This window comes from Phaenicophaeus curvirostris, chromosome 17 (genome assembly GCF_032191515.1).
Source record: "Phaenicophaeus curvirostris isolate KB17595 chromosome 17, BPBGC_Pcur_1.0, whole genome shotgun sequence".
In the NCBI taxonomy this organism is placed as follows: Eukaryota; Metazoa; Chordata; class Aves; order Cuculiformes; family Cuculidae; genus Phaenicophaeus; species Phaenicophaeus curvirostris.
In genome coordinates this window covers 10,150,897-10,175,131 of record NC_091408.1, presented here as the reverse complement: position 1 = coordinate 10,175,131, position 24,235 = coordinate 10,150,897, and the positions used below count along the sequence as shown (strand labels likewise).

The 24,235-nt window shown below is 41.2% G+C and overlaps 1 protein-coding gene across 5 annotated transcripts in view; it reads right to left on the bottom strand.

Annotated features, from left to right (window-relative positions):
• Window positions 1–24,235, bottom strand: part of ZDHHC8 (zinc finger DHHC-type palmitoyltransferase 8) — a 130,887-nt gene that overhangs the window by 7,723 nt on the left and 98,929 nt on the right. For 3 of the 5 annotated variants that reach the window (XM_069871084.1, XM_069871086.1, XM_069871085.1), the window contains 5 exons: window positions 23,975–24,107; window positions 22,971–23,088; window positions 22,150–22,259; window positions 18,291–19,327; window positions 10,235–15,086 (listed from right to left, as the gene is read on the bottom strand). In XM_069871084.1, coding sequence (XP_069727185.1) covers window positions 14,915–15,086; window positions 18,291–19,327; window positions 22,150–22,259; window positions 22,971–23,088; window positions 23,975–24,107 — 1,570 coding nt within the window. In that variant the 3' untranslated portion in view covers window positions 10,235–14,914. Of the gene's footprint in view, window positions 1–8,276; window positions 8,398–9,247; window positions 9,310–10,234; window positions 15,087–18,290; window positions 19,328–22,149; window positions 22,260–22,970; window positions 23,089–23,974; window positions 24,108–24,235 lie in introns of those variants that run through there. The other 2 variants (XR_011338659.1, XR_011338660.1) reach the window with 2 other exon arrangements.

Below are 24,235 nucleotides of genomic sequence, written 5' to 3'. Positions count from 1 at the left end.
TACCGATGCCATAGGTCTAATACTCAGGGATGATTCCCAGGGTGTTATCCCATTTCTATGTCTAGATTGAGAGATACCTCCAAGCCCAAGGTTAGGGTGGCCTCTTAACTATATTGTGGCCAGAACAAAGCACAACAGAAGTCAGAGAGCCAGTATGGTTGGCAGAAAAGTCAGTATAGACAACAGCGTTGCTTTCCTCTGGCAGGCAGAAAAACCTTGTGGCAACAGCAGGAGCAACAGCAGCCCTCACAGTTAACTTCACCACACAAGGAATATGAAGAAGTTCTATTTCCTACATGGGACCTGGATCACTACAAGGATAAGTCAGTGTTTGGATGTTTTATCATTAGCTACAGGCAGAGCAAGGGCAGGTCTCCATCCTACAGTTGGCAAGCAAAATTTATGAACTTTCAGGCATTTTTTTTAAAATGAAACAATTAGAATAATAAAAGGACATTAGGAAAGAGGGAAACGTGGCTTTGTAAAATCTTTTCCATGACCCCAAGTGCGTTTACTCAACATGTATCACCTTCCCAACATAAAAATCTTGTAAGTTTATTCTCAAAAGAGACAGAGGAAGAGAGAAAAGGAGGAAACACTACATCATTTGATGCAAATACATTCAGGCATATACTGTGGATATACTGCTGGCCTTCTTAAAGGAAATATTGATGTCATCCTGGCCTGCTTCAGACCCAGCAAAATTTAAATTAGACACTAGTTTAAACTTTGGGATTACAAAATGATGCTACTTAAGCTCACTTAATATATATTTTTACAGAGCAAGAGAAAATACTGCTTTTAAGCAACTTTGGCTTGTATGACTTGATCAGTTAAAAAAATAAAATATTTTAAAGTAGATACTGGCTTCGTGACCATATCTGGCCACATTAATGAACACATAAGCACGACCACGCGAGTACTGTGTTGGTTAAACACAGCACAAAATTTAGGGAGATTTTGGCATGAAAGGGTATGTTAGCAATTATTCAGATCTTGAATTGAATCTAGATGTTGTGAATCATCTGTTAGAGGATCCTCCAGATCCCTCTTGACCAGGTAAACATGAGAGAGAAGCTCATTTAGGATGAAAGACTTGTCCTCTCCAGACACACTCTCTATAAGCATATTCAAAACTAGGCTTCACCTTATCGAGAGCATAGAAGTCTTTATGTCATGAAAGATTAATCCATTTCTTAATTTTACACTCACAGTCACCATCTTTCTAACTGAAGTAGATTGAAAGAAATTTTTTTAGTAGCACTGGGTTCCCTGGTAAATTGAAATATCTCAAATACAGCTGTAAGGAACAGCTCTTCTGCCCTGTGACTGAATCCCTTTCCTTACTCCTTTAGTAAGGGGGAAACCTCTTTGGTACACTGGGACACTAAAGTCTGATTAACTGAGAATTAAAAAAAAATCTCCTTGCAAGGTCTTGTACTTCTTAAATTGTCCCAAATGGTCAAGACTGTAATGACAGGATAGCTCTAGGATAAAAGTCTGTCTTCTGCACATTGGTGTTATGAAGCCTTGCCCCTGATGGAAAGCATGAGAAAAGAATGTACAGGGTAATGTGTTTTCAGCTTTAGGTGTCCAACAGCTTATTATCAATGAGTCCTCCTCGGTGTCTTAGCTTTCAGTCACTCTAACCAGAAGGTTTCACTCTTCCAAAGACAGAGTTACAAATCAAAAGAACACCAAAAATATATTTGTGAAAGGAAAGACCTAAAAAAAAGTAATTTCTGAACTGGTAAACTAGTTTTATTAATCCAGTCTTTAGCTTTTTCATTGAGTAAACACATCCAGTCCTGCCCCTGAAGTCATACTCGTGAAACTAAGGGTTTGTAACAGCAATACTAACATTGCATTATCTAATGTAATGCTCTAATAAATAATGATGTATCATGCCAGAAGGGTTTAATTTGAAACAGATGGGCTAAGGAATGGAAACATAAGCAAAGTATTTTACTGTAATCACTATCTGGGAAACAAAAGGGGATTTGATATTATTGCCTCAAGGACTGCACTCCCCCTACACACATTTTTGTCTTAAACAACAGTAAACTGTTATTTTGCTAATGAAGTGCAGGTGCTGCCAAGAGCTCACAACAATAAAACAGAACTCAAGCCTTTTTCCTAATCCTGATTAGCGAGTAAGAATTTGCTTTTGCAACAGCATTTGCTGCTTTTGCAAAGTTCAGCTTATCTCTCTTTACACCATTTTCTTAACCTTTTTTTTCTGTTTTAGAAAGGAAACTAAATTTGTAGTTGTTACAGACTCAACAGTGTTGGCTTCTGTTGCATTTGACAGTAACTAACTGTTTAATATTTAGGTGCTGCAGTCTATGCCCTAAACCCAGCTCTGCTTTTAGGTGCACTGGCAAACAATTAAAAAAACTGATTGGCCAAATTCACTGAGCAGGAGTGAAAAGTGAAAGTGCTTGCAAAATCATTTGGGGTGCTCTGATGAACATAATTACACATTTTAGGAGATTTCTAGCTTTAATGATCCATTCATGTTTTAGAAGAAATATGAAGGCAAAATTCTAGCTCCCCCCAAATGGATATGGATATCCTTTCCTATCTCTGTCAGGAGCTATTTCAGATATTCCCTGCTTTACCTCAGAAAAATCACCCTAGGGATGATCTTGGCACAGGTTGTCTAAACCCTGCTGTTCTTTCTTTTTGGAACCAAATACTTAAGCCCTTGTTTTTCTCAGGTTTGGGGAGTTTCAGAGAGGTAGAATTTTTGTATTTCAAGCTTTTCTCTGCAATACTGAAGACATTTCTTTCCTCACCTCTAGTGAAAACTCAGAGCCCCCTTAAACAAGTGTTTACTTGAGACGGCAGGAGCTTGAGGCTTTAAAAATTCCAAGCATTGTGACATCAGTCCAAATAGCTTGAGAAATAAGAAAAGTTAATGGGATATTCAACTGTTTAAACATGGATGTGTGCTCAAGTGTCTTATTACACATTAATTGCACTATCTGCTAAGCTTGCTATAAAGCCAGGAGCTAAGAATTCTTGAATATTAATTTCTATTCTCTTCACTTACTGTGTGACCAACATTTCAGTAAGAAAAGGCCTGAGAGCATTGTCCTGGGTGCTCTACAGAGACTGTGTGAGCACAAGCTCCTTTCAAACCCTGCATGGATGAATTTCACACTGCGTTCACTGGGTTTATATGTCTAGGGAGAGCACCAGTGGAAAGATTGATTTGTCCCAGCGACACCATTTTTCAAGAAAAAAAGGATGTAACACACATCTACATGACTGACACAGAAATAGCTTTGCCTCTGCTGGCAGAAACAAAGAGCACAGCATCAGACTGAGCAGTGCTGTCTCCTGACAGCATGGTCAGGAGCCATTGCTTCCAAGTAAGAGGAGTTAGTACAGTTCCTATGTCTGTTCAGGGCTTATTTTTGCCTGAACACAAAATGCAAAGTTCAGCACTGAAGAAATTGAGTCTAATCTCAGTTACAACAATCATCACTTGGATCCTGTGGAATTATTCCAAACTTACAGTAGTATAACTAAGATCTGTCCTACAGCCTAACAGCCACACATCCACGATCTGAATCACCTAGCTGGGAGTATTTTTTGATCAATAAGTAGAAAATCATGGAAAGCATCTTCTCGTATTACAATACTCATTACTACACATCGTCTTTCTGTCTCATTCCCAACACTAATAAGCTCAGGACCTAATTATCCCCATTTATAAATAACTTTCTTCATCCTGTCACTGTTCAACAACATTTTGGCAGGCATCCTCAGCAGAAGATTTGAAATTATGCCCCTGCCAAAAACTATTGCTGCTGATGAATCACAGTACACACATCTGAAAGGCTGCAGTTGCTTTTATAAATATCTGCACACACACACATATGTAAACGTATGTGTATATATATGCAACCATGTATGTGTGTGTATAGCAATTTGGAAACTGCTATCCATATAGATCAAGCAAAATGGCATGGTAGCTTTTTCTCTCTTCCAAATAATGTTACTGAGGTCATTCAATCAAATTTCTGCTCATGTATTCACGCATTTTGTAGGGAAATTCTAAGGACCGATGGGTGAAAATCATCCCTCTGTATTGAGCTAGTCAGGCTTAAACATTAGTATAAGTTATCAAAGTCATCAGCTGTAGGACTCAAGTGATGAATTTATTCTTGAGCATAGAATTAGGCAGTCACAGAGCATCCAAGGAACTAGGTTTCAAAAATCATTTATGTTACACCAGGCTAAAGACAGCATTGCTTTTGCATCTCCAACACTGTGCTAAGAGATACATTTGTTGCTTTTATCTTGGTCCAGTGATACGGTTTGCACAACATCCTGTGGCAATTTAATCTGCTTTCTCAAAGAAGTTCTGCCTTGTTTCCATTCTGGTTTTTGGTAATTTCGTTTAGCACTCACTACTTCTCGTACTGTGGGAAACAGAGATACTCATTCCTTGTTTCCTCCCTCCATGGCATCAATTATGTCATTTATCAGCTTTAAACCAACTGATTTCAAGAGAGAATTCTTGATGGCAGATGCTTCAGAGAGAAAGAGAATTGGTTTTCTATCCTAATTCCTTTGCCACTAGCACTTTATTGTTATGACCTGGTGTGATTTACCAGTAACGTTACTTCAAAAAGAAAGAATGTATGAAAATTACTTAGCTGAAATGAACTAGAGGTCCATTAGCTAAAATTATCACTGCTATTAGTAGGAATTTATGGAATTCCTCTGTTTTTTACAGTGCATTTGACAGGCACATGGCATTGAAAGACTGGTTGCTGCTTAAAATTAAAAAATACATTTTATACTAAAAGAGTCCCTCCAAGTTAAGCACAGAGGAATGTGGGCTTGCGAAAAGCTGGTGGCTATTCTGTGAAGACAAAGATCCATCTGAACTTTCCCCTGCCGGCCTGCTTTCAGTCCCCAGCAAAATCTGTCATAAAGCTCTGAAGATTTGTGTTATTACCCTGCCTTACACCCCTGCCCTCGCAAAGCCCTGCTTACATTATAACCTGTCTTTCTACAAAATAACAATGAAAATCCACCTGGAGCAGGAAGAAGAAATGATCTATGTACTTAACAGTGTGCTGCCTGACCCAGCCAATTAATCCTCCATGCTGATAGAAACTAGAGGAAATTTTTCTTGCCCAAAATAAATTCAACTGCCCTTTGCTTTCTTTTGACACCGCTTATTCCCTTTCATGACAGCTGAAGATACTTCTTTTCCCCCTTTTTGTTACCTCTGTTTTATCTTTGACCAAAGCTAGGGACTGTAGGAATGCCTTCTGAAGTCCCACACCTCTGCCACAAGGCGTAGTGTCCGTATGGTCATCACATGATTCTCTGCCAAGCAATGCCTGGTTGCCCACAGATTTCAGATCACAGAATCATAGACTAGTTCAGGTTGGAAGGGACCTTAAAGATCATCTAGCTCCAAGTCCCCTGCCACAGGCAGGGACACCTCCCACTGGATCAGGCTGCCCAAGGTGCCATCCAACCTGGCCTTGAACACCTCCAGGGATGGGGCAGCCCCTTGACTCACAACTGCAAATCACTTAGCAACTCAAATCCAGAGGGTCTCCATTCCTGTGTCATACTGGAATAAGAGCCGCCACGTGTGAGGTGGCTTTCCCAGGGTTACAGAGTAAGTCAGTGCCACAGCGGCAGACACCACCTGTGTCACTGTTCCCAGGGTGGTGCCTCACCTTGCTGCGTGGCAGGTAACACATCCCAATGGTCCAAGAGGAAGAGTGCGGATGAGCGCTCTGCTTACAGCTGCCCAGCGTTTGAGCCAGGAGGGGGACAGACACACAGTGCCTAGAAAAACATTTCACAGGTCTCTGCTTCAGGCAGGCAAAGCACTTATGGATGCACAGGTTGTGCAGTGACTCCATCCAACAGCAGGATGCTCAGATTCCTCCTAGTAATCAGTCTTTGTAGGCATATATAAAGATAAACCAAACCCAAGGACAGCACATCCCAAGTCTCTTGTACTCAAAAAGGATCCTCTCCATCATTTGTAACACAGTGCTGAAATGCAGTTCTGCATCCAGGGCTTTAGATATACATGAAGAGAATCTCTACAGATCTCTCTAGAATTTGTGTGGATATAATTCAAGGCAAAAAAAATTTCAAAAATTAATGAAAATACTCGTAAAGAATGTTATTACAAATGCCGTAAAATGAGGGAGAAATACAGTAATTATGGTATATTTCCTTAAGAAACTTTTACAGGTTTTGAAAAATGTAGCTATTTTGTGCTTCAATATAAATGGAAATAAACATTGCAGTGTTCCCCCTTTTGGGGGTCACTCCCAACCTACAGCTGTCTTCTACTGCAGTTCTGCTCGTAATTTTAGTTATTATTAAATATACGTACATCTGTTCCAAGAAGCAGGCAGGGAAGAGCAGAATTGCTTAAGGCAATGAAGTGTATGGCCTCCTGGAATGAGGACTGTGCTATGTGGGTATTATGTGGAGGGTTTGGATTATAAGGAAATATGCAAGAAGTCAAGGGAAGGATCAAGGCAGAAATGCCTTTCATATGTTTACTAAAACAGCTTTCCAAAGTTAGAGTGAAAGACGAAGACTAATGCCAGCAACACCCAACACACAAACACCCCAGATCTTCCTCCACAAGAACATGACCTGGGGTGATGCTTTCATTTGAGATTAAATATGCTGTGAATTTGCACTGTTGCTCCTGCACACCTAAGGGATGAATCTGCTTGGCTCCAGCTACACAGCTGATGGCAGAATGATAGGGCTTGGACCTCTCACAAACACATTTGTGAGGTCAGGAAGTCCCATCTCCATCTGACGTGGAGCAAAGAAGCATGGAAAGACACAAGAGTCAGCAGTAATTTGCAGAGGAGCCAGGATTGGTGCCAGAATGCCTGATGCCCATTCCTGTGCTTTAAGTGCAGACCGTGTTTCTAGCTGAACATTTAACTGGCACTTCTCTTAGTGTGAATCATAGCTTAACACTGGGAAACTGCCAACAGACAGCAGTGCAAAGCACATGCATTATGATATAGAAGGTTGTGGCCAACAGCAGAGCAGTTTGTCTGCATCATGTCACAGGGTGTCTGCAAAATTAGTCATAACCAAGTGCCACCTATTTATAAGTGCTTACTTCTCTGGTTTTAAGTCTGTTATTTTAGATATTTGTCAGTGAGACAATAAGGGCTGATCCCAAGGCCAGATGGATTCATAATAATCAGGCTGCAAAAATAGGATCATGCTGTTACTCACTGAATTTACTCAGGCACTGCAGTTTCTAGAAGGTGAGCTTTTCCCAAGAAAAAGTAGCATTGGTTTGTGTTATAAAAAACCCCAACCAAACAACAAAAACTCTTTCACCATCTGTTCAAATGACTGTACGAGAGAAAAAGCTGACAGTAAAGCTGTGTTCCACTAAACCACCTGTGCCCAGGACTAGAAACAGATTATAATGCCATTTTATGATCTTCCACAGTCATCTCTGACCCCAAAATCCTCAGGTGCTCTGCACCCACATAACTGAAAGGCTTTCAAGATGCGTGCTCCATGGCAGGGTGGCGTGCTTTGCAACTGGCACACAGAGGGGCCGTCTATCTCACATCCATTGAAGCAGTGAATGCAGAAGAAACTCCTGCCCATGAGCCACCTACCTGTGCACAGCATGAAAGAACAAACTAGAAGAGCACCACGTTGCTGCTTCACTAGTAAACCCAACACCCTCCCTCCTTTGCTACCTGCCACTCAAAAATGCCTACATGAAGACTACTTGTCCAAGTTCTCTGTAACAGGGATAGAAGCTCCATTTTTAAAACACAAGACTTACCTGTGGCACTCCTGTTATTCTAAAATGCAACTCGACTCCTGGAAAAGCTCATGAACTGGTAGAATCTGCTGCATAAGTTATGTTGAGCACTTCTGCCAGATAGTCTGATCAAGCTGGCCTATGCCCGTAAATACAGAAATTACTCTGATTAATGAGGAGAGGATAGACAGAATATCTTTACGCAGTCTAGAAATATCGATAAATCTCAGCATTGCCCATAATGCTCACACAGCCTCATAACCTGCCCATCTCAGGCCACATATATTGTAGATCTAATATCACAAGGACGGGCTATGCCAGTGCTTTACATTCCTTGCAAATAAATGGCAAAATTACTGTCTGAAAAATCCACGCAAGGGATGTGTGTGTGCAAGGTGAATAGGAGAGAAACAGAGCATGAAATAACTTGTAAGGGAAAGGAAACATCAATACTCTTCCTTACAGTTAGGAGATGAGAGTCTCTTCTACAGAAGCCACTTTTCTCTCTCTAGATAAGATCCACTGTCTGAAGCTTTGCAAACGTCCCTGTTCCATATCTAGCTAGAGCCATGAGTTCTGCATCCCTGTTGGCAGGAAAACAACCCACTTGGGTGGGAGCAATCAATCACTTCGCCCATTTGAAAGAATTGCTGAGATACCATCAAGGGCAGCGGGGCTGAAGGATTCTTGTTGTCATGGCCAAGAGCCAATTTCTCAAGGGCACTTGTTTAGGGTGATATCTGATGGTTTGTCTAAGGGCTCGGTTTTTCCCAAAAGACAGCCCGTCCCCTCCTCCTCCACTGCTCCTTTATAGGTCTGAGCACTGCAATGTGATGAGGCATCCCTCGTGCTCTTACATACTCTCTCCACTTTCTCCAAGCTTCCATCACTGCTTTCCTTTTTCTCCGAACATCCCTTAAAACAGGGGGTCTACCTCCTCTATGGCTTGGAACATAACCACTGGCAGAAACACTGTTTCCAGTCTATTTTATTTGCTCAGGTTTTAGTAAGTATTTTTGGTTCTGTATGTTGCTGCTTATACAATTATTTTTCTTCTACCAACACAGATAATTTCAATTTAAAATACATCAGATAGGGACACCTGTAACTAGTTTTACTTGAATATTTGTACACAGTTATGTATACATTATATACATATAGGCATTATATATACATATATATAAGGCACTGTAAAACGTACCATCGCTTCTCTAGGATATTTTTAATCTGTAAAAGTAGATCATATTTCTTCATATAATTTGAAATGTCTAACCAAGACATTTTTTAAACGTTTCAGGGTTACAGAGATATCAGCCTTGAAATAAGCCTTACTTTAAAATTCAAGTTATTGTGACAAGATGAACAAAAACTATTTTGACAGTAATTCTAATCTATTCATTATATAACTGCTTCTCTCTTAAAAGACATGTTCACCTGTATAAATAGTTTCCTTTGTCTCTCCTCATTATGTTCCAAAATGTGAACTGAAACTTGCCCTGCAGAATAAAAAGTAACAATAATGGAGAAATGAATACAAACTTGGATAATTTATCCATTACTTAGAGAGACGAAAGCCAAAATTGCTGGAAGCCAAGATGTCTTTAAATGAAATAAAATAAACCAGATCATGATCTTCTATAATTCCGTTTGATGTAGCCAACATCAGTGGAGCCTGGTGATTTTGTATATAAGGTAATCTCTGCCAGGTTAAGACATGACAGCACACAAATATCACTGGCATTTATAATGAACACGCTTGAATGGATCCTTGCTTAATGTAATTAGCCCATATATGTAAATTATGGCATCAGAAAGCCTGCAGCAGCTGCGGTTAGGAGGGCTTGGCAACCGTGTGTGTCAAAGCCCACTCTTACAGATCAAATGGACGTATTTTCAAAGACAGAAACAGACAGATGAAGACAGATTAAAAATTGTGAAACTCTGGGATGCATAAATCCAGATACTCTGGGTAGAACATTTCAACAAATACCAGCACAATATTTTTCCACAGTTACTCTGTAGCAATGATTCACAATTGTGCCGCACCACAGGATCCCTATTAACCCCAAAATGTCTATAAAAAACAGTACAGAAAACTGCATTTCATTTTGTTCCATGGACCACCTGCTGTGGCCTCCCGAGCACGATGCATTGGTCACAACTAGGAGACACTTCTAAAGACTCAGTGTATTTGCTACTTCACCATAAGCACCTTGAAAATGAGTTAACTTGTAATGTTTCATCACCTGCAGATTTTTCACTGGAACTGGCCTTTCCAGTTCTGCTGTTTCAGTTCACGTTTTGCACAAGTAGAAATGAAAAAAGGCAGCGTGTCACCAACCATCTTGGCAAACGAATGCATCTGAGGTGTAACTTACCAGCGAAAACCAGACACTTGAAAATACTGAAGTGACTCAGAGGTTTAAAAAATATATATGTATTACGAGAGCCACAAAAAAGGTTACAGACAGAGTTCCACAAAGCCTGCACAGATACATTCCAACAATTCAAGGTGGCAGAACAGGTGAAATACAGACCATAAAAACTGTTTGACATAAACTTTCCAGACTGTCAGAGACAGCAACTTCGACCCCATCTTTCCCACACACAAAAAAATATTGAATATATATCTATATATATATCTATATCTCTAGTCTGGACTACAGATATAGTCCAAAGAAAACCACATTGCAATCTCCACATTAGGCTTATAGGAGAATAGGCATCATCTGAGGAACGTCCACTGTAACGCCCACGAGGTGATTATCTTAGGCCAAGCTGACATAACATGATGCTTGGTTAGCAATTTCAGAACAGCAACACAACACAGTTCATTTGCTGCACACGGCTACTCACACGTAGCTCTGTGCAACCCCTAGAGCTGACTTTAACCAAATTAAGTACTTATATTTGCTTTGCTTTATTTAATTTAAAAAGAAAACACAAACATAAGACACTAGGGCAGTTCCTGCTATCACCCTTCCTAAAAATTAAAGACTTGAAGACTTCTTAGTGTACTTGCTTACAGACACATGTATTAATGATCTTCAGGAAAATACGCCACCCTAAGGCTGTTCACTTCAGATTATGTCTGCATCCAGTTTTGACACAGGGAGCCAAATGCTGGTTGTACATCAGTGCAGTATTTGGCCCAGAGTTTCAAGGTGTTTGCTATTCAGACTTTCCTATGAGGTCAACAAACAAAGTAGTAAAAAAACAAAATATTAAGGCTTCAAGTAAAAATATGTCCTCTCTCTCCTACCCATGTAGTAAGATACATTTAATTTCATAATACTCCATATATTATACACTTAAAGATACAGAGATCCAACTTTTCAAGGCAGATCATACTACAATGAAAACCTGGAGGCTAAATGGGAGTGCATGAACAGGGAATGAACAGCTAATAAAATGCAATATGCAATGAAAATTGATGCACAAACTAAACAGAAACTATTGCTGTTTTTTAAATAAGTAATACAATCCACAGCTAAAAATAAAAACACACTGAAGAGATTTAAGACTCCTGAAACATGAAATACACATGACAAAAATAAAGAAGCTACTTTACAAGATGCGTTAACTTGTGCTGGATTTCCATGGCTGATCCCCACCTACTGTAAATTAGCATCGCTTAAATGAACTTTGATGGAGCCACACCAGTTTACACCAGCTGAAGATTTGGCTGTAAAAACAGAGACTATCTGGGCAGAAGAACCTTACTGCTTATCTGTAAACTGCTTGAAGAACTATAACATGGGCTGGATTCTGCTCCAAAATTAGACTTACTAAATAGGTCCCCAGTCTCATAACAGGAGCTATGGAAACAGACACTTACATTTATAAGAAAATAGCTGCAGGTTCAGTGCCTTAGATGGAAATGAGGCTGGATTTGCTGCATGCAATCTCCTGTTAACAGTTCTGCTTGGATTATTCTTTCAGAAGATTTGAATAACTTACTCCAGGCTATGTGCACTGAATTATATGCAAACCTCAAAAGGAAAAAAAAAAAAGAAATACTTTGGTACCATTGTAAACCTAGTAACAAGTCGAATGTCTCTCAGCTGTGGGCTACACTACTCATAATATACACAGTCCTTACATCTGAACTTGTAATGACACAGTGCATTCATTCTTTCCTCCCCTACTCCTCGTGAACTATGTCAAAATAACCCTGGATATTAGTGCTTTATACACACAATATTGTGTTTAGTCTTACTGAGAAATTCTCTCATGAACTAATGTAGTTAACTTCAAAGGCTCTTCAGCCCTTCAAGTTCCTCAGTAGCTTTCGTGTTTATAAATGCAGGAGAAAGCAATCAAAGTGGAGCATCACTGGGATGCAAATCTCAAATATTACATTGGTGCAAATTTTCAGCCTTGCTTGCATGAATTTCATGTACGTATTCAAAGATACATGATAAAATGTGCCCTTGTCCAGCTCTCCGGCCCAAATTCAGTGTGTCGCGTACCCCCTCTTTTTCAGGGCTTACATATGGCATACATGATACTTTAAAAACAAGTAAGTCTTTTGATACTCTATGCACTAGAGTGAATTCCAGTCCTTGAGGAAGTCCTGCATCTTCCCAAGGAGGTAACTTCAGGGAAGATTGCAGATTAATAACAGTTAAAGATGGAAGAAATCCGTAAGGCCATCTGGTCTAGCCCCTTGCCCCTGCAGGCTCATTTCATACAGAAATTTTTTGGATGACTTGTCCAAATCCAGCTTGCCTGTCCCGACTAGTTGGTCTCCTACACCCTGCCTTGGAAGACTATTCCAATGATCCTTCCCCTCTATCTTTTCTGCTCCCGTCTTAGTGGAGACCATTGACAATCCTTCGATTTACCTTTGGTTTTACATCTTTTAACTAAAGTATTTGTCAAGTTACGATACTGAATTTCCACACCACTGCTTAGCCAGAGACATGATTTTAGCCCTTTAAATCTTCTCATCGGCCTGTCTGTCCAGTCTTTTAATAAATATTGCTCCATCTGTACCCAATCCAGTTTGCCAGCGTCTTTCTGGTACCGTGGAGCCAGAGACAATATTCTACACGCAAGTGAGCAAATCTGCATAGAAAGACTATTTCTTCTCTGCTCCCTACAGCAGGCATTTAAAGTATCACTGAGGCAATAAAATGCCCACCGATTTCTAGTTTGCTTTCTCATAACTTTGGCCTTTGGCAGCTGCATTGCTTTCCAGGTTCCTCCCTTTGGGCAACACAGAGCATTACAAAGAGATGATTAACTTTCTTATGTTCTCTTCAGCTTTCCTCTGCAAAAAAATGATGTGATATACAAGGGACATAATAAGCATGTATTGCAGCAGATGTCAAGATTTATCAAATCAAAAGATAAATTTTTAAACAGGCAAAACTGAGGTCAATATTTGCCTTCTGGAATAATTAATCTCGATATACATGAAAACAAATAAGATGTTATCAACACATTCTGAATTGCTACCAAATATCTGGAGGGCTCTCCATTACATCAAGGACTGAAAAGGATTCAACCTCTTCAAACAAATATCCTGAAAAATTGTTAATTTAGCTCTCTAGTCAAAACTATTCACCAGAAGAACCAGGTGGGAAGTTGAGGTTTCGTATGCTGACTGGCTCAGTGATAAATAATCATTTTTAGGGACTTTGGCAACAGTCGCTCAGGATATTCTTAACAGCACACATGATCTGGCTAGTTAGCATTGGTCCAGATCTCAGTACTTTTGACTTCTGAGGTGGTAACTGAAAAGGAAGGAAAAGGAGATTAGGAATGAAGAAAAAAAAATAAATCCATTTGTCCCAAAATTAGCTTTGCCAGAGTCCTCATATCTGTGACAGAAGTAATGCACCCTTTCTTGTTTTTTATAGTAAAGTTGTCTTGAAATCCAACAAAGTAAATGTAGTTTTCTAGAGACAGGAGAAGGAAACCTCAGAACATTTGACTGATTGATTGATAATATTCTAAAAAGTTGTTCCCCAGGGGGAAAAAAACCCAAATGGAAAATCTTTAGTCTTAACAGTATTGAAGACCAGAGGGAATGTGCTAGTAATTAGGCAGACAGAAAATTTATATCCTTTAGATGTACGCTTGGCTCAGTTATACACACTGTGAATTCAACAGATCATGATAACCTTGCTGCAGGATTACAGACGGCACCAGGACAAGGCAGTAAACCATGTTATTGTCTAAATCCAACGGGTAATAAGGAGGGTGCAGGGAAAGCAGCTGACGGCTGTTTAAAATATGTTCCCATCCAAACATTTCCTTTCTTATCCACTTGGTTTTGTTTCCGAGTCAGAGAAGCCTTTATAAACCAGAGGGAGCAAGAGGTCAGAGTGGAAGATCCTTACTGGTGTTGCAGTCCTTTTCCACGAGAGACGAACACACGCACGCACACACATACAATTTCACGCACAGGGAGTAGAATGGCAGACAGTGAGAAGCTGTTGCATTCCTTTCTCCTGCTCCCATCCGGGGCCAGGGAGCAGGAAGGCTTCGAAAGATGACATGGCACTTGTGGCCCAAGTGCCTTTGCCTTGCTCCTTCCCAGGAGGAGGAACACAACCTGCAACACCTGGAGGACACAGAGCAGTTCTTGCACACGCAGACTGCCCAGCACAGGCAGCCTGCTTTCCACGTTGATAGGAAAACAGCAGTTGGGCCTCTGACTCCTGCTGGACACATCACTGGCCAGAAAAACTGGGAAGGCGCATAGGGAAAATGAATGATCCTGGACTGACTATATTTTTTCACAGCACAACTGGTACACAACAGGTTTGTTGGACAGACTCACGCACAATGGCTTTAGCGCTCTCTTGCATGAAAGAAAACCGCTCTGTGGTTGTGGCGTTAGGTCGCAGCCAGTTCCTGCCTGTCAGTTCAGGAAAAGTCTGACGAACTGTACAATTTTATTCCCTCATGAATAAGGCTGCAGCTGTTTTTTGGCCAAAAGAGAAAGATGAAAGCAGAACAAACCCATAACATGAAAAGTAGAGTGGCCAGCTGCTGCTGCTCCTTCTTTCTTGTTATTTGAGTCTTCACAGTGCTCCTAGCTTCATGGCTGGCTGAGTGGATGGCTCTTTATTTTTAATTAATTTTATCCTACACTGAAATTTCATAGGTTGTTCCACCAACTCCAGATACCTTCTTAACATTTGAGTGTCTAGCGGGGCTGACAGGTGTCCCCTGGGAACTTGACGTTGAACCCAACCTGGATATTCCTTTTGGCTGTCCATTTATTTTACTGTGAGGTGTCTTCAACTGCACGTCATCCCTGCATCAAAAGAAATATCAAAAGATGCAATGTTAGTGACCAAAGCGTGATAGCAGAAAGGCTTCATTCAGGATAAACAATTATCCCTGAGTCCCAATGCTGGAAAATATTCAAGCATGGGAGCAACGTGCTTGAAGCCAATATAGCTGATGAAAAGCCACTGTAATAGGGGAATTCATTTGGCCATTACATTAATGGATCAGACCCCAGTAATATTTGTTAATTTAATTACTCGCTTAAATGCTTTGTTGAACCAAACTAATCGCATAAGCATTTGTAGGGTGCAGGAGGGTTTAACTGGCACCACTGTTGACCTTAAGCCAAACTGTGTCTCACAATCACAAATAAAATTCTCACAAAAAAATCACTTTCCAGTTATACAGCCAGTTAAACAAAATTATGTCGCTCAGTTCTGAAAGTCATAAGAGAGGTGAAGCCTAAGATTTCTTTATGACAGAAGACACAAACTGAATCGAGTCAGGAAGCACTCTAGGATGCCTGTAATTAAAGACCATATTCCGGATGGACTCCCTAAAATAATTTCCTTTCTTATGACCTACTGCCAGGGAGCAGGGACAACAGGCTTTCCTCAAAATACCTTTTAAATCTAGGCCACTACACACTAAAACTTAATGTGTCTTGTCCACAAGACGCACAAAGTAATTCAATAAAAGCCTAGCAAAGAACTTGTATGTGTCCTGGAAGCACCAGCACAACTGGGTTTTTCTGTACTCTCACATCTTACTCCTGCTCACTGGATGTCTGCTTGGGTTTGCCTCCATCTGAAATTTAAGACTGGCTCGTGCCAGCAGCAGTGACCGGGGCTGAAATACCTTTCTGAAGGGAACACTTTCTGCCTGCCTGCAAACTGAGGCAGCCTGAGCTGTTTCAGATCACACTGACTTTTACTGGAGGCCAGCGTGCTTGATGGATTAACTGTATTCCAAAGGCAATTTCTTTCTTTACCTGTGTCTGCAAACCAAAACAAACCACCCCAGACTCTCAGACAGCTCTTGATAGGCTCAGAATAGCTCCAAAATTAAAAGTACTTTTTATGTCTGGTCTCACAGCTGCACTCTGGAGCTGGAGCAGCACATCCATCAGCTTACACCACCCCAGCTTCTGCTCTTTCAGCTCTGCCTGTGCTTGAGAACGGAGTGGTGGGTATGTGAACCAGCAAAACACACACAGCTAAATATATGTAAAAAAAAAAATGTTTTTGTAAAATGCTGCTGTATCCCCAAACAGCTGAAATACACATGGAGCAAATTCTACATTTGCCTCATCAAAACATTACAAAAGCCCTAATTCAGTGCTGAAATTCTCCACAATAACGCTGTCTGCCTCCTGAAACAAGACAGAAAGGAGCTGGGGAGTGTTAGGGGAAGGGGTAGAAAAGGAAGTCATTTGTAGTGTTACTGACAGAGCAAACGTGCCAGGTTTACAAAGCACAGACTGCCTGTGGGTTAAAAACTTCACTGGGTTAAAAACTTCAAGTCTGTTAAGCCCTTTATTTATTCATCTAGGTACCTGATGAGACTTTAGGGACTTCTGTAAAAAGGATCCTCTGCAGTGATATCATGTCTGAAACTTTAACTTCTGATGGGATGTGTCCATCTGTAGCTATTTGAACAGCTAGACCACTTTTGCCAGACATTGTATTTTTACTGCTTCAAAAAGCTGAACTGAACTGAATTTACAGGCTCTACATTTGAAATGATCACAATGTAAAAGCAGTGGGATCGACATGCTGACAGCATAACTGAGAATCAGACACTAACAAAAAGCAAAGAGCTTTTCATAGTAGCGTCTTTCCTATAGCAGCTGGTGACACATCCAGGTCTCCAACAGAGGGCAGAGGGGCAAAAGAAAACCCACAGGTCTTTCACTGAAGCAGACTTGTTTCTTTAATACATCTGAAAAGGAAAAAACCGACCCCCAGACAAATAATTCTAACAACTGCAATTCACTTGAAAACACTGAGGAAAAACATGCTGGCACTAAACTTCAGGAGACCTACAGTAATGGTTCTCCCACACTTCAATAAATTTCTCCAAAATGTTGGATAATACTGCAGTGAGAAACTTGGGGCCATAGTGCAGCAAGTGCCAGATACAAAGAAAACCTAGATATTTCTGATGAGGCCTCTGGGCCCCAACTTGGCTGAAATACAGCATCCTTGGCAGGATCATGTAGCTCTCTGCAGACTTTCCAAGCTCTATAGTGTCCAGAAGGAAGAGAAAGGTGCGTGCAGAAGCTGCAGCTGAGGATCTTGCTCAGATCCCCTTCCTCAGGCTCTCAGCACAGCAAATCTTCTCTCTCCCCACACTTTCTCAAAGAAAGGAAGGAGGCAGGAAGGTCCTGCCAAGATGGGCTGTGCTTTTAGCAGGAGTTGTGTACAATGAGACACTCAATAAAGCTTAATACACAGCTCTCTATGCCAAGCACAACTCCCAGGAATGGTCTGAGCCCCTTTTTCCCTTAGTGCAGTGTAAGGGTGCGTGTGCTGCGATCCCAGCTTGGGATCTGTGTCCAGGCAGTGATTGGGTCCAGCCTCCCTTTAGAATCATAGAATAACCAGGCTGGAAGAGACCCACCGGATCATCGAGTCCAACCATTCCCATCAAACACTAAACCATGTCCCTAAGCACCTCATCCACCCGTCCCTTAAACACCTCCAGGGAAGGGGACTCAACCACCTCCCTGGGCAGCCTCTGCCAGTGCCCAATGACCCTTTCCAAGAACAATTTTTTCCTAATGTTCAGCTTAAACCTCCCCTGGTGGAGCTTGAGGCCATTCCCTCTTGTCCTGTCCCCTGTCACTTGGGAGAAGAGGCCAGCACCCTCCTCTCCACAACCTCCTTTTAGGTGGTTGTAGAGGCTACAAACTAAAACAGCTCCACCCTTTTGTGCCAGTAGGAGGGATAATCTGCCTCATACCTTGCAAATGATTATCCAGTTCAGCTAAGACACTGACTTCTACAATTTAACTGACCCCTGTATTCCAAGCTGCAGTGCACGTGCAAACATTTTGTCACGATGAGGTTGCTAAGAGCGTGTCACAGAATTGAAGAGAACCCAGCAACCTCCCACCCTCGCTGGCCTCCAGCAAACTGTGTCACCTGGGTCACGCCTCCAGCAAGGCGCTCTGCACTTGCTTGCAAACAGATTCTCATTGCTAAGCAGCACGTAAAGCAGCACCTACCTCTGTGCTCCCACCGATTGCACCTCTGTAATCTCCACAGTGTTCACAAACGAGACTGCCTTCGGGCCTCCGTAAGAGGGGGACCTAGGCATCCCTGTGGGAGATGATGGGACCTGGTGGCCTGGGGATTTGTAGGAGCCATTGCTCACCCTGCCCTGTAGTGCTTGATGGGACTGCACGTTATTATTGGCTAAATCAGCTTGCAGAGAGGTTGTGGAAGTCCTTGGTGCTCTTGTCATTGCACTTGAGAGTGAAGACACTGAGGACTGCAGTATAGGGTTCCTTGTGCTAAAACTGGTAGCAGCCATCAGATTGTCTCTAGATCCGTATCTCATTGCCATGCTGCGAGGGTCTTCAGAGAGTGTGCTGACTTGCTGAAGGCTGTAAGAGCTAGGGGTGTCGTAGACACCTGAGTCTGCAAATACTGAATCAGGGTGCGAGTGGAGAAGCTTTTCTCTCTCTTCCATCTCTTTCCTCTCCTGGATGGATGCCATAATGGTTTTGGAAAGGTTATCATAGCGGACTGGGGAGGGCTCCCGCTGATGTGGAGCTGGACCCCCCAGCACTGGGCTGAAGCTCTGCGGTGGTTGGCGTTGCAATTCGCTGCCCCGTAGATGGCACATTTTGGCTGATAAATATGGGGAGTGGTACCCAACGGAGCTAACTGCAGAATGGGCGATGCACTTCCTCCCCGAGGGCGACATGGGGTTTAGCAAACTGTCATAGGAAAGACTCCCATTTCTGTTTGACAGGGAGTTGGGAGAAAAGATGCTTTTGTAAGGGGTGGAAGCCGCCCCCTCAGACTTTATTGGATGAAGGGGCACTTTGTCTGTTCCTCTCCTGCCAGCAGATTTCAGGCTGAGGGATCGAGAATTGACGGCAAAGGAATCTATCTGAAGTGGGGAAGACTGATAGGTCTTGTGGAGGGAGCTCTTGCGGTAGCTGGGCATGTCCAGGCTGGGTTCGGACTGGTAATCAAGACTCCTGCCATCCTCTTCTATCAGAGCCCCTTGGCTGTGTCCCTCCTGCACGGTGATCTAAAACAGAGGTGGATATGAGAAACAGAAGCCGACGATACATAAGTACATGTTCGCTTTGCCCACTGAGTGCACAGGAATAAAAGACCTGGAGGTCTTCTCTCAGACTCTCAGCCCAGCTATGACACAGGTTCATTATAAGGAATCTCCTAACTCCTGTGCAGCACATGGATAAGCGCCCCAGGAGCAAGGAGGTGTTATTCATAATAAGTGCTAAATAACATCGACAGTATAAATATGTCAATACATGCGACACTGAAAACGCAGAACAAGAGACCTTCTAAACTGAGACTCAAGTCTCAGTCAAGGTAAATCTGATTGTATTCCGATATCACTGTCCTTGGAAAAAGCTCTTCAAGTTTTCTACAAATAGCTCTTGAGCTGAGGGCTGGCTGGTTTTGTGCGCTGAGTCAGAAATGCTTCAGGCTTCATTTCAACACACTGGGGACCAGCACACTCTTATCCACTTTACTCAGAGCTATGAATATTCAATAATTCTGAATTTCTGGTCACAGGTCGTCAAAATTAAGCACCTAAGCTTAATTAAAGCAGAGTGTCTCCTTCCCATCATTTAGACAATAAAATTAAACAATTCTCTTTTTTCTATTGCCTGTGTAGGAGAGAGTGGCCACACCAGAGTAGGAAACACAGGCCATAATTAATTTATGTGCATTGAGAACAGATAGGAAAGGTCCTTTGTATTAATCTACAAATGACTGCTTACAGTTCTGTCCACTTAAAATACCGTTCTATCCTAAGCAAATAATCTTTGCTGTTATTTTTAAGGAAGATTTTGCCATAACACACAATAAATTTGCTACGTTGGCCCTTAAAAAAATTTTTTTATCAATCACATATTTAATCAGAAATCTAGCTTGTTCTTTCTTTAATTTCTTTTAAAGAAAATTTAACCAAAAAAGCATAACTGGCAAAAATCTGTTTTATTCTAATTTTTTCTTCAAGTTTTTAAATTTGGGCTAGAAGATAGGGAAATATGCAAAACAGCTCACTATGTTCTAGAGCATGGTGCTAAATTTGGCTTTCTCTGGAAAAAGGAGCCCAAGTGACAGCCTGTAAAGGAGGAGGAGAGAGCAATGATGCAGCTTATAAGTGTATTTGTGATACTTATCCTTGTGCCTGGATCCCTCTTTCCTAACAGCTCTCACTGCTCAAAAGCAGAACTACATTGATGGGCTGAAGAACTGATAGAAAAGAGACAAGATGATATTCCTCACACCAGCTAGTCTCTTTTCCTTGGTACCTTATACTTGGATATGGCTTGGCAGACAAATACCTGCTATCCTGTCAGCGTGTGAAGTGAACTCATTTTCATAATATTCCCACTTGACTACTAGAAAGTTGTGCCTACTATAAAATCAGAACCTATCCTGTACCCATATTGCATTGATAGCCACTTAGTGAAAGAAAAATGCAAGCCTGCCTTCCATGGGGCTCTGATTTTTGGCATCATGACTCAAAATATTGTGTGTTGCTTACAGACCTCAAAAGTTTTACCTGACGCCTGTAAACAGAGTATTTTGCATTGGATATCAGACCATTTTTCATGTAATAAAGTGGAAGTGATAGGATATTGAACTTCTTGGATACAGTGAACACACTGTTGTTCTTACATTCCCTTTCATAATTCAATCTTTTTTTATCAACTGGACAAACCCACTTAATTTACAATTTTGAAATGAAATTATTCAATAAGATTTACAATTATTGCAGGAAGACTAAAACTCAAACTTGGTGGTAACTGGAATTCCACCATCTATCACCATCTGTGTTTTCAAAATGAGAAGGATACTATAATAGAAAAGTTTTCTTCACATTTAAAGGAACATTCTGTCTTATTCCGATGTTGCTGTAGTCAATGCTGTCTCTCTACCGTATTTTCCTTTCATTACTTACATCACTCCCTTTTTGTTACTGCATGGCTGACATTGGAGAAGCTGATGAAATTAATTGTAAGAAAACTGCATTGTGTGTGGCATGTGTTTGTTATGGGTACATAACAAAGGAAGATTTGGATACATATTGCAAATATACAAATGACACCTGTGATTTTTGAACTGTTATTCTCACATCCTGGAGGGCCAAGGAATATTTGCAACAAATACATGAGAAATAAGTGAAGAAAACAAGCCTGTTAGCACTACGCTTAGTTTGGCCCTCTGCTTCCAAAGGAAACAGCGTAAACTGTTTCAAAACTCCTAAGCAAAAGAAAAATTGGTCAAAATCCCTGAGCAAGTCTCTCTAATTGCTTGGATCTCAGTTTCCTTGATAGAAGGAAATGATGCCAAGTACTAGGAAGGTGGGGTTTTTTCCATTATATAACCCAAATGTGCTGAGAAGGTGAAAAGGAAGGTCAAACACAGGGAAACTTCCATTAACTTTATCTAAAATGTCTCTTGGGATGCGTATTTCTGTTTCGCAAGCTGACATCTTAAGGAATCACTGAGCATGTTGTCTGTTGGCTGAAGGGTCTGATCCAGAAAAGCGCTAAGCATGCCCAGTTCTCTCTGAAGTGAATAGGAGTTGGCACCTATGTCAGGAGAAGCCAATGGGAGGTGACACTTCTCAGCATCTCAGGGTCAGGCTGAAACATGGGTAAAGCAGCAGCGCACGCCTGTCAGCTCAATAGAGGAAAGCTATGAAAGCAGGCATGTTTTCATAGTGCAAATATATGCTATCGCACAACAATGCCGAGCATCGCTATTTACTTTTACACTCTACATTCACCAGGGCCCTGCGGTGACTTTGTCCTCAGCTCCATGTCGCGGGCGTTAGCCGGGTCGGATTCTCCCAGGCTCACTCACCTGCTCAGCCGTAGCGTGGTAATGGACTTTGGGATTGTTGCTGAAAGCCGGTCGGTACTTGTACATGGCAGGTGTAGGAGGGCTGATCAGTTTGGGGGAAAGGCCACCTTCTGGAAAAGAAAACAAAAAAGAGGATTTCCTATTAAAACGCGTGGACAGAACGCCGTCTTCCCTAACTCCCAGCTATCCACTGCTCTCTGCAAACAGATCTGCTCCGGAAAGAATAAACCTTGCAGTACTTTTGTGTAGAATTTCACCAAAATCAATAAGGCCCCTGTGGAAACAACAGCACAAAGCTGCCAGATCAGCTACGTAACAAGAAGAAGAAACGAAGTATAATACATTAAGTGGGGTGACATATTTTGGTGAATAGTAATTTTGCCATAATTTGCGATACCAGATATTAGAGTAGAATTCAGCTACTAGTTTTGTCTGAAAAATACAGAGGGTTTTTTTTAATTTCACATCTTCATAAATGAAATAATTCAGTTTGTAATGCCTAAGCATTTCATACAAGCATTTGATTCCTTAGTTCAAAATGACATTTTTAGTTGTAAAATTGATAAAAAAAAATTAAGAAGTGGTTTAAAAGGGTTTATAAACTCAGCAAAACTGAAATCCAACCTAGACTTGACTCAACCACTTCACGTTAACTTTTCTCTCTCTTTCCTGTTGTTCATTCCCCTAGCTCAGAACTCCTGGAAACAGAAAAAACCCTCACCCAGATCCCATTATTGTTCTGAAAGAATACCAAAAGTCTTTTAAAGAGGCTAAAATACTTTCTTTTTATTAAAAATAAAACACTGATCATGCGACTGTACCTTCATTGGTCCCCAGCTGCCCTTTTAGCTCGGAGTACTTGCTTGAATCTCCTTTGGGTGGGAGAGGTGGTTGCACATCCATATTTTTATCCTCCAGACCTTCCAAGCTAATTTTAGACTAAAAAATGACCAAAGAATCAATCATTATCCACAACGGTTAAGTAACATCATGTGTCAGAGTGCTGGATGTACCACAGAACAAGAACTACCTACACCTATAGTGACAAACATGATTTAGCATCTACTGCAGACAAGGACGGTCATGTGTAAAATTAGCATTGTCATAACAAGCCCGTATAATTCGAAATGCAGTATCCTAGTCTCCTTGGCATGCTAAATAAGAATATCATTGTGCTAGTTAGTATGTGGGAGAAGACAATGGTGTTTTCTAGCATCTAGGGCAGCTCTCAGCAAGTAAACCATCCAAAAAGTGTAACAAGTTAACTATTCATATAAAACTTGCAACATGGCTTCTTTTGAATCCACTGTTTTTTACACGACTTAAATGGATCCTTCTCTCTATTTCATTCCGGGGGAAAATGAAATAAGAGAAGAGAACTCGGCTTCTGAGCCCATATCCCTTTCACTGGACCACAAGGCTTCCTGCAGTCTAGAAGCTCAAAAACTTCTTTGAAGCAGAACATCTGACTTGGTGCTACAAGAGTTCCTGCAGTAGGTTAGGTTAGTTAAATTAATTTGAACACCAAGAAGTGGCAACTGTTGAGACAGAAAGTAACTATTGTAAAGAATAACTACCTCTTCTTAAAGACGCCCAGAAGCATTCTACTACAGAGCTGCAAAAAAGGCAATTACTGGATCAAGAGCTGCTGTTCCTGAACCTGTGTTACTTTCAGAGCATGAAGTATAGGACAGGGAGTCAACCTCCATAATTTTATCAAAAAAAAATGCATCACTTCAAAGAGATTTTCAATAAGAAACTCATTCTTAGGTCTGACAATTCTCAATCCATGCTCTTCAAAACCAGTGCTTGAAAGGTGTGTTACCTTGCTCCGGTTGAGGTTGGCTTGGATTCCATTGTCACTGATCTTCACCGTGATCTGTCGCTCAGATAAATCGGGCCTGAGGAAAGGAGGCTTCACACTCACAGCTTGCTTTTTCTTGGGCTCAACAACGTACCTGATTAATTGTTCAACAGTCATCATTAAAATAAGCAATAACCTAAGAACAAGGCATAGAGACAAGAAAATCTTCCTGCTTCCAGGGTGTGATTTAAGAATGTGTCAGAATCTTGGTAAGCAAACTCC